Source organism: Crotalus tigris, unplaced genomic scaffold (genome assembly GCF_016545835.1).
Source record: "Crotalus tigris isolate CLP2741 ecotype Arizona unplaced genomic scaffold, ASM1654583v1 scf7180000018919.839542, whole genome shotgun sequence".
NCBI classification, from domain to species: Eukaryota; Metazoa; Chordata; class Lepidosauria; order Squamata; family Viperidae; genus Crotalus; species Crotalus tigris.
Genome location: NW_024097273.1, coordinates 35,517 through 47,169, shown reverse-complemented (window position 1 = coordinate 47,169; position 11,653 = coordinate 35,517). Strand labels below are relative to the sequence as shown.

Genomic DNA, 11,653 nt, shown 5'->3' with positions numbered 1-11,653 from the left:
AAAGCCTCCGCCAGGCCTCTGAGGCCTAGACTGGACTTCTGGAAGCAGTGTGCATTCAAGCTGGTTCTCCAAACTCAGCAAAATTTAGCTACTGGTTCTGCCAAACCGGTACGAAGCAGCTAAATCCCACAACTGACATAAACCCATTAAATTTAATTTTATCTACTGGGACAATCAAGCAGTCTTTGACCTCTTGGCTCTGGAAGAACTTCAGAACTTTTAAGAATTCTCTCTGTCTGCTTTGTCATTTCTTCCTCCAGTTAAATATTGTAAAGGTTATATTTCATTTCTTATCCAGGTTCCCTTTCTATATGACTGATTATGTCTGTTGGTGTCTACTAACCATTGCAGATTTTCTCTGTATTTCTTAATAGGGAGTAGTCTGAGTCAACACATGAAATTTATTTCCAAGAGAGGGTTAGGTTTAGGGTTTTTTTTTTTTCAAAGCAGTCTCTTTAATATTATCTATTTTTTTAAAGAAAAGAACTACCTCACGAAATAAGTGATAAGAGACTTTCAAAATTTGTAATTCTTTGGGCAGGAAGGATGAGGGAAATAATCAAATGCATACTTTCCAATAGCAGTTCAAATACTAACAATTATTAGCAAGATCATGTAGGAAATAAAGATTGCTTTTCATTTGGCTGAAGGTTTTGTTAAATTCATCATCATCATCACCTGCTATTATACCATCTACTACAAGTAGTTCTCAACACAATTGAGCCCAAAATTTCTGTTGCTAAGTGAGACAGTTAAGTGAGTTTTGCCCCATTTTTTGCTACAGTTAAGTGAATCACTGCAATTGTTAAATTAGTAACATGGTTGTTAAGTGAATCTGGCTTTCCCTTTGACTTTGTTTGTCAGAAGTTTGCAAAAGGTGATCGATTACATGATTCCAAGACACTGCAACCATCATAAATATGAACCAGGTGCCAAGGGTCTGAATTTTGATCATGTGACTGTGGGGATGTTGTGACAGTCATGTGAAAAACCATCATAAATCACTGTTTTCAGTGCCGTTGTAATTTTGAATGGTCACTAAACGAACTGTTGTATGTCGAAGACTCCCTCTACTGAATAATATCATGGAGTTACACCATTGCATAAGAATGCTTCAATCCATCATAGTGGAGTGAAAAACATATTTTGGCTCTGCAGCCTTTTCTTCCATTTTTGATAGCAGAACAGTAACCAGAAGTGGTGGAAATGAATTTTTATGCTTACCACGAATTAATTCTGCCCTGAAATGGTAAATGTATTCAGGAAGGAGATAAAAAAAACATTATGGACTATAGTTTTAAAATGTTTTATTAAAAGCTGTAAGTTAGAACCAAGTTAGCTATTTCAGTGCTGGTACAACCTGCATATAGAAATGTACTTTTGCTATTATGAAACATAAAAACTTGGTGGAGGAAGTTCTGTCTATTTTATACATAAGAAGGCCTGTCTGCCCAGACCATTATGACATCATAGAACCCTCATAGGGTGCACCTTGGGAGTCCCATGTAAGTCACAAGCATGCAGAACCAAAGTGGACTTGGCAGAGTAAAGGAGGAATTTAAAATGAATCTATACTTTCTCATATATAACGGCACTCGTACTAAATGATATTGCTGCCTTTATTGAAGATTTCTACACATGCCACTAAGATTATACATTTAAAATACTAGAATATCAACTTTACCCAAATTGGATCATTCCAGGTGTGTTGCATTACAACTCCCATCATGTCCAGCCAGAAAGATGATGGATGACAGTTGTAGTCTGACTCACTGGAAGACCAACAAGTTGGAGAAATGCAATAGTTGGGTAAAAAAAAGAGAAAAGAGGGTGCATTTGTATGCTTATTTTTCCCTATTGTACAATTAAGCTATAAATAACTTCTGGATAAAATGACTAGATGTCAATGAAACTTGTTAACCAATTACATTCAAGGAAGTCCCATTGTCATGGTGAGCATAGCTTTCCTATTCCAGTGGCTTCTCCTGTTTCTTGCCTTCTTTTTTCTTTTTCTTGGGTTCTGTTGACACAAGAAGAATAAGAATAAGGGTCAAAACATCATCAAAAAGAAAGCTGACTCCAGAGGCTGGCAAGGAAAGAATGAGCATTTATTAGTTCCCAGAAACAAGAGAAACGCCCACCACCATCACAACACTATTTTGTACAATGTACTCAAGACTACCACGTGTAGTCCAAGAAAAAAATATATCTATTTGCACATCTCTTCCAATTTAGCATCAAGATCCTGCAAATATAACCCAGAGAAAAAGTAACTTGAATTTTTCAAATGTCTGATTACTGATACCTAAATATTTATCTGCATTAAAACTGATTGCATACTTCACATTGATATTCTACATGCAATTAAATTCTTACTGCTTAAAAAAAAACTGGGAGACCTAAATTTGTTGTTTGACAAAAAAGAGAACAAAGTCTCATAGCTAGCAATTCTATAGGAAAGGGGTGACACAGGAAAAGATAATAAAACTTCATTGGCTGGTGGCAACCATTTTAGATTTCCTAGAATGCCCAATTTTAAAAACATTTGGGGAGAAACTGGACCCATGCCCCTAGGGCTTTCTTCTTATTAGCAGCTAGCTAAATGAGGTAGCCCTGGAATTCATACCATCTACCTTCAGTTACTGAAGAAGCAGTTTTGCACAGAACAACAATTGGTAACTTCCTTTTTTTTTAAATGATGCTTCTTGCAGATATATGCCTCCATTGGAAAAAGGTCAATCAGTATCTCACACATACACATTCTATTAGGACATTTTTTTCTGCAATGAGTATTCTTCAACTTATGCTGTCCTGAGTTGTATATCAAGCAGGTACCTATATAAATCAAACAGTCAACAAACAAACAAACAAACAAAAAAAAAAACAAATAAGCAGCATAACACTGGGTGGAATAACTAATCATCTTAGAAGATAAAAGCAAATTTCAAATTGATCTTGACATGTTAGAGAAGTGGTCTGAAAATTACAAAATGAAATGTAACACTAATAAATGTAGCTTCCTTCTTATGGAAAAATATACAATTTGAAGCAGGAGATACCTAACTTTGTTACAGTATGTGTGAAAAAGATCTTGATCAAATATGATTCAGCTATGTGATATGGCTGCCAAAAAAGCAATAGCAATTTTATGAATAGAATATAATGTCCAAATACTTGAAAATAATAATTCTACTATACTCTGCCAGATACTACCTTGCATACTATACCCAATTCCAGCCGTCTTTCAGAAGGATTCAGACAAACTGAGACAGAGGTAAAGAAAGTCAACAAGGTGGATAAAAGGGACTGGAAATTAAGTCCTAAAAGGAACTTCATATCCAACAGAAGAAGATATCTGTAGCTTAGAATTGGACTATGCAGTTTTTGGTGCTCTCTGAACTTGGTTGTTTACAGACATTTAATTATCCAACTAGGTAATATCAGTGTTAGTGACCATGTTAGCTACTTAAGTAACAGAGGTTCTGCAAGCAAGTATCCAAGCTTAGAGAGCATCAAGAACATCCCAGAATAGTATATGTTTAAGTTTGTGAAAACTAATTGAAAGAAGACGTAAGAGCACTTTTCAAGTATCAAAAGACAAAAGTATTTCTAGAGTTCAGTGGGCAGCATAATAGATTTAAATTACAGGTAGACATAATCTAGTCATTGGGTGGAGGAGTGTTTTATAGAGCAGTTCAACAATCATAATTATTTAAAGTGGGAGTGGTCTCCCACTCAATGACTGTGTTCAAGAATGGCTGAAGAACTTTCTACCAGGCATACTTTAATATGGTTTCTGCACTGTTTACAGGTTAGGACCTGATGAAATAAATAGTCCTTTTCAATTCTTTCATTCTCTGCTGCAATCTTCTAGGAAATGATGGATGGATTCTTTCAGCAGTTCTGAAAGCTGAGTATGTAAAGTGGGCAACAAAAAATGTGTGTCACAGAGACATTAAACGACTAGCTTTTTCCAGGTATGAATGCTTTGAATTTAAGTGCTAAACTTTGAAATAGCCTCCTATCGGTGTATTTGTTCCCCAAGATTCACAGCAGAAGTGTTGTCAAGGTAAAAGAACTAGGTATTCAGTCAGGGGAAGAATTGCCACCTGCCTTCTAAAACCCATAGGCTTTGTGAGATTTGCTATTGACCTTCAGAAAATTACAGACCCTACTGTCACATCTGGTCTGTTCACTTCTCTGCTCAAAACTGATGAATGAGTTGGGATAGGAACAAGAAGGAGCAGCCACAACCACCATTCATCTTGCTTTCTTCCTCTGTGCAATGATGAGTTTTCAGCGATAGGAAAAGAGCAGGTCAGTGGGTGTTGCTTTCTGTGGGAAAGGGATTTTGTCCACACCTACCTTCTCCCTCTGCCAAAGAAATGTTAAAAATAAATGTGTGATTAAAAAATGGGCAGTGTATATCTTTCATCACCTATGCAGAAATTGAATGTTACTTTACAGATATACTTCCCTGTCCAGTTATTTTAAAGGATATTAATAGAGTGGGAAGAAATGGGGAGAGGAGAGAGACAGAACTCAACTATGATCCAAATCCAGCTTTTCTTATCTCAACAGCCAGTTATACTTGGCGTGCAAGTGTTTCTCTCAAGGATTAGCTGGTGGAGGACTCCAAAAATATCAGTTAGCTCTTGGAGAAAGATGGTTGGAGTCCAGCAGTGGAAGGCAAATGAGAAGATGCTACATGGCTCTGAAAACACACACCTGCATCCACAAATGCTTTGAGTTGCCTGCCACTGTTTCTTTCCTCCCTCTCCCACTGGGTAATCTTTGGAATGTGCTCACTGTGCAGGTTATCAGTCTATTCTGCATCTTTGCCAAAAATGCTTTGTTTCATCTACATATTTCACATATATGAGCACTTGTGAATTTGCACACACAAATATACATGAACACTGGTTATATGAAAGTGCTTATCACACTTCAGGACAAGATGCAAACTTTAGCCATATAACTATTCTTGTGGAGCCATCCTCATCAATGCAAAGAACAAGCCATAAAACTCATACATGGAATTAAATTTGACAAATGAAACAAGTTACTTTGTTCTCTCTTGCCTAATCTGAAACAACGGTGTGGAAGATATGCAAGAATGAGATATAGGTAAAGCCACCTTCACTCCAAATAATATTGGAAAGGGGGAACAATCTTTTTGCTTTACTACTTCCAAACTTTAACAATTCCTCCCAAATAACCACACAAGAAACAATTGCTTTGAAATTTTGCAGATGTTATCCAAATCAAATGGCCAACCATATCGATAGATGTCAGTTAATTTGGTCAAAAATAAAGAAATTACAGACATTTCCTTTTCTTTTTTTAAAGTAGACAGCAACATTTTATGGAGCCTAACATCAGCTTCTACACCCTTATCTCTAATACTGTCTCAGCAAGGTAGACTGTATTTGCACATTTCATTTGATAATGTTAAAATATACAACAATTACATTTATGGAATTCTGAGGACCCCAAATTTTAAATGCTGAAACTCATCTTGGATTAAAAATGAAGTCTAAACAGGAAAACTCAGAACTAGGGATTTTGACCAAGGATTAATGAACTGGAATTTCAACATCACCTTATGGTTCTTATATTCTGCTGTCAAATTCTTCACCTTAGATTAGAAGTTCTTATTTTTGTTTAAGTATTATGTTCACTCATGGTTCTTTTCCATGAAGGTAACACACATAGACCAAGAAGAGATTCAAATGAAATTGAGCTATCATTTGCCACGTTAAGGCATATCAAGTCTGTCAGAAAAAAGTCAACAACTTTTCCTATTTGATGGAACCGAAGCGCTACTTTATCTTCCAAATTAACAATGCAATTTATTCTATATTTTTTTCATAGTCTAATTTGCTTTCATTTTTACTAAAAGGAGAAATTCATTGAAATGCTTATGAGTAGAATGCAATTTTTGCTTCTGGTTTTTTTTTTTTTTTTTTTTTTTTTTTTTAGTAATGAAGTGGCCAGAATAAGTGGATGTCCCTTCTTTCATTGTGACATTTATTGTGGTTGTCAGGCTCCTGGTTTCTCATAGTTCTTTAAATCCATAAAAACTCATTTCACGTCTCTGTTCAAATTGGGAAATATGGACATCAGAGAGACTTCAGGGTAAGTGAAAGCTAGGTAACTAAAGAGAATGTCAGCAGTAGCAACTCTTCCCCCCCCCCTTCCCCTTAGTAACATTTTTTAAAAAGCACCAAAAGGAATATGTCAAGCATCCTGAGAATAAAGCAGAAGCTTCTTTTCATAGGGGAAGAAATCTTTTGAGAAACTACATAAATTACAGTATATGGGATATTTATAATGAAGCAAAGGCTAGTGTAGAAGGTATTTTTCCTTTTTAAAAAAAATAACCATAGATGTCTTGGAGAAATCTAAATATTATTTTTATCCATTTGCAGTCCTGGAACACTCAGGATCAACCCGATTTGGTTAGTAAGTACTGAAAAGTGCAAAATGATGAGAAAGTTGTGCCATTGTTAAATCAAAGGTCTTTCTTCAGCTAACCAAAGTCAGTGCAATTGGGTCCACATCTGAATATTCAGCATTTTTTCTTAATAGCATGGTAGAAATATTAGATAATTCTGATTTGATTTTTAGGAAAAAGCAGTTGACAGCTCATCCCCCAGACTGTACAGCCACATGGAGTTTAAACTAAAAAGAGAAACATAATAACTAGCATTTTGTGGAAATCAAATTAAAAATATATTATAATTTATTCTTCAGTAAGCAAAGAGACTGGGTTGGCCTAAACACAAATAATGGTGAATTGCATCAGATTCTATAAAAGCACCGCATTTCTTGTAAAATATGTCAGTTCTTGGATCCAACCTGCTGATGCAACTGGACCATTATAGTATTGTCTGTCCTGGCCAAAGGAACGGAGAATTCCCAACAATGTGCTGCACAACTTGATTCATTGGATTAATCAGATTTTGTTATTTTCCATTAGGAGCAATAAATGGCTCAGCATTCTGAATCATGCTGACACAGACATAAGTAAGAATGCTGATTCTCACTGGAACTGCAAAGCTTGAACAATATATTTAAGCTTGTGAAGATGGCAGCCATATTGGTCAATAGCATGTAAAGATCCAAACAATCACTAAATGGCAGCAAAGAGTTAAATTGTTAATATCTCTTTGCTGCCAATATAGTGGTCTTCTCTATCTTTGCAGCCCAGATATGGAAGCCCTACTAGACTGATGAAGAAGCAGGCGCTGGAAGGACTGGAGGTTTTTTTGGCTTATTAGTTGCATATCTTTTCCCCTTTTCCTTTGAAAACTCAAAGCAACATTCTCTGAGGTATCCTTTCATTTTATTTCCACAGTAACAACTGTGAAAGAGTTCAGAGAAAGAGTGAGAAGAGCAACAAAGATGATCAGAGGACTGGAGGCTAAAACATATAAAGAAGGGTTGCTGGAATTGGGTATGCCTAGTTTAATGAAGAGAAGGATGAGGGATGCCATGATAGCTGTGTTCCAATATCTAAGGAGTTGCCACAAAGAAGAGGGAGTCAAGCTATTCTCCAAAGCACCTGAAGGCAGGACAAGAAGCAATGGATGGAAACTAATCAAGGAGAGAAGCAACCTAGAACTAAGAAGAAATTTCCTGACAGTTAGAACAATTAATCAGTGGAACAACCTGCCTCCAGAAGTTATGATTGCTCCAACACTGGAAGTTTTTAAGAAGAGATTGGACAACCATTTGTCTGAAATGGTATAGGGTTTCCTGCCTGAGCAGAGGGCTGGACTAGAAGACCACCAAGGTCCCTTCTAACTCTGTTTTGTTCTGTTCTGCTCTGCTCTCCTCTGCTCTCCTCTATTCTATTCTATTCTATTCTATTCTATTCTATTCTAATAAATTCTGTATGATAGATTAATCTGACAAAGAAATGGTTGAGGAAAAGTACTTGAATCTTCTTGGCATTGATCCAAGCTCAGAATATTAATAATTACTAAACAACCCATCATTGGGGCATCATTGGAGAGAGATTTTCATAAGAGATTCCTCAGTGCCTTCAACAATGGGAGAATTTCTAATATACTGTCATCATTGGAAAAGTTCTTAAAACTTCAAGGAGATATTCAGAGATGCATTTGCCTTGAAACTGACCTTTATTGAACTGGATACACAATCAAGCTTCAGTTGTCCATATTAATGTTTTATAACATTTTGTATTATGTCATAAATATTTTATGATAATTTATATCATAAAATGTTACAGAAAAATTGCCAGATTTCAACTTCATGGGGCTCATGGATTCCAAATTTTAGACACATTCTATAAATTAGCCCATCTGAAGTATCTTGATTCAAAAATTGTTACCCTATGATGCACCATTTCATCCAATTATGGGAATGAGAGTTTTAGTAGTATATAGACTTGACAACCTGTGATCTCTTGAGTTATTGTTTCAGAGATATTTCCTTACTAGATTCCTCAATTCCTTGACAAAGCTTCTAATGTTACCTGAAAATTTTCTTTAAAAATCTTAAAAATTAAGATTTTTAATCTTAAAAAATTGTGCTGCCTTCACTGGAAATGCTAGGATACATTCAGAGATGCCCATGCTTTGAAAATAATCCTTGTTGAACTATGTAGCAAAGTCAAACATTAACACAGGAAATCTTTATGAGATTTTGTATTATGTCATAAAATGTTTTATGATTTATGTTGTAACATGTTTTACCAAATTTGCCAAATTTCAAACCCATGGGAGTCATGGGTTCCAGATTTTGAACACATCCTGTAAGTTAGCCCATTTGAGATACTGTGATTCAAAAATTGTTGCCTTACAATGCATCATTTCTGCCAGTTAAAAGTTACAGGAACAAGAATTTTAGTAGGATATAGATTGCTTGAGTCATAATCCAGACATGACTAAATTTCCTAGGGTACAATTAGTCAAAACCCTAAAATTCATCACTGGGCGTTAAATATATAAAGCAAGAAGAACCTGATTCATTGTGTGTTATGCTATGAATTGTTTATTGAATAAACTGAAAGTGGTCATCCTGGATCTTGTTGTAATTCTCTTCTAATTGGTCAGAGAGCGATCCAAGGGCTTTTCATCCTGTCTACTCTTAATTATCCATCTTTTTTTTTACAAGTTAGTTAGCCAATAACTATTTGTGAATTGAAATCCACGTGCATATTCGTGTAAGCTATCCAAACTTACAAACTGGATCTGCACATCCACTTTCTTTTTTCTCTAGTAAAATATTATTATATTATGGTATCACTATATCTGCAAGTTATATTGCTGTCTTCCTGCTGCTTGAATAAAAAAGTTCTCAATATAATGACCTGACATCAGAGGACGAAAAAAAAAAAAGACTGAGATAAAAGTTTGTCATTTTCAACAGCAGCTCGTGTTTCTTGAAAGATGTGCCTCCCTTTTAGATTTCAAGTTTTTTCCAGTTTCCCAAAGTAGAAATATAGATAGTTCGGCAGATGCAAACAGCCAAACAATGAAAAGTTTCATACTTTTTGTGCTTTGTTCAATTTAACCACAATTGTGATAATGCATATTACTTTTTTGAGACCCAAGGGCTATAAAAGTTGGGTGGAACTTCTGTAGTGCACATACCATGGATTGCCTACCCCAATCATGTAGGAGAAGAGCAGGTAGAGCTGGAAGACAGAGTTAAGCATTTCATCAGCATAGAGTTGTTGTTGTTTTCTCACAAACAGTCCAAGTCCATCCCCTCTTGAATTTTGTTGACAGATATCTGGTGACAATTTAGTATTGAACTTTAGTTGACTAGATTCTTGTATATAGTCTTGAGCAAGACTGCAACTTAATGTATGATTCTGATCCTTTGTGCCCGATATATCCTGTACTATACTTTGGACAACCATGTCAACCAGGCCAAGTAAAAGAGGGGTTTGCAAGAACTTGGAAAAATGCTTTTCAATGGATCTCCTTTTTACTATATATCATGGTGGAGGACATTATTCTTTTCTGGAACCCCACACACTTAAAAACAAATCAAAGTAATTTCTGAGTCATTGCTGAAAAATCAATATATATCTTCTGTTAAGAATGGATAATTTTGCCTATTATTTAAATAATTCTTTAAGCAATAAGCTTAAACCAATTCTTTAAATAATTCTTCAAACAAAAATATCTTGAAGGAAGGAAGCAAGAATAATTTCTTATTCCTTTTCTTGCTTCCTTCATTCTTTATAATAATAGTGAATTGAGAATCCTCTGTTAGTTCGTTTTGAAAAAAATTGTTTTTATATTACTATATTCTTTTATTTGATAAATTCTTGCATCTGATGACTAATATCTGTGATGGGACCTCTGTCATGGTTATGTTCAGAAATGATTCGTAGTGGAACCAATACAAAAATAAGTTTTTTTTGTTTCTGAAAATACCTCCAAGGACTCAAAACATCATTACTGGTGATCAAACTATGGGTCATTCATGCCACAATTCTTTTTCTTGCTTCATTTTTTTACAAATAACAATAGCTTATAAACCTTCTAGTAGCTGGATCTGAGAAACATTTATTTTATATTGTTATATTTCTTTTTCTTTATTCCTTTATTTGATAACCATCCTAGCATCTTCACCCTATGTATCCCCCCCCCAAAAAAATGCCAGTTTCAGAGCAAAAGAATCCTTGTTTAAATTGTAGAATACATTGGATAGAAACATTTTGTTTGGGAAAGTTAAAAGGGAAGACTTATTTGAAGACAGAGTTAGTAAATTTTTGAAATCTTGAAATGTTTTGTGGACTTCTGGGGGGAATTATGGCAAACTGAAGATTTCTCCATGAAAGTAAAGTCATCAATCATGGCAAAGACCCAAGAACCAGTGACTAGACAAGGAAAGGATGTGAGATCAGTCACACGCACTCTAGATATCTGCTTTTCAGAAGGAGACCACAAGACAGCAGTTTTCTGCAGGTTTGAGCATCTAGAGATTACGGGATTAACTGTTTTGCTTGCAGCCATGGCAGAGCCTTTAAAAGGGCACTAAGTTCACTTTTTAGAAATTGCCTATTAACTATCCTAAAGCAATTAGAGACCTTCAGAATAACAAGTTTGAAAAGTCACCGAGTTAGTTTAGCTTCAACTCTGAATAAAAGAATAATTAATTGGAAGGTTAAGAACCTAAACAATTTGCAATAAACAGCAAAAAGCTATATAAAATTTTAATCTAAGAAAGTTATAAATGGATTAAAGATCCAAATACATTTGAAATGGGTTTTCTCCTGCATAAAATTGGAAGTGTCTTGGCAACGTTTCGACGAAGTCCCATTCGTCATCTTCAGGCTGGTATTTTCAGCTTCGTGCTGAAAACACGAAGATTGCTCCTCGAAGCACAAAGCTGAAAACACCAGCCTGAAGATGATTGTAAGTCATAACAAAAAAAAGCAAATTTCTGATTGTAGAAACTGGATAAGAGAGGGGACTAAAGATTCTAAGAGATGACTAAAGAGAAAAATACAAGTCTGCTTTTAGTGTTAGTTAGTACTGAATCTTACAAAATGACACAAACACTTTGCTTTTCAGAGTTCATAAAAGGTAATCACATGACCCCAGGATACTGCAACTGTCATAAATATGAATCAGTTGCCAAGCATCTAAATTTTGATCATGTGACT

The 11,653-nt window shown here is 35.3% G+C and overlaps 1 protein-coding gene across 1 annotated transcript in view; it reads right to left on the bottom strand.

Annotated features, from left to right (window-relative positions):
- Nucleotides 1-1,290: 1,290 nt before the first annotated feature.
- Nucleotides 1,291-11,653, bottom strand: part of PTN (pleiotrophin) — a 43,766-nt gene continuing 33,403 nt past the window's right edge. The window contains exon 5 of the mRNA XM_039357414.1: nucleotides 1,291-2,020. Coding sequence (XP_039213348.1) covers nucleotides 1,968-2,020 — 53 coding nt within the window. The 3' untranslated portion in view covers nucleotides 1,291-1,967. The remainder of the gene's footprint in view (nucleotides 2,021-11,653) is intronic.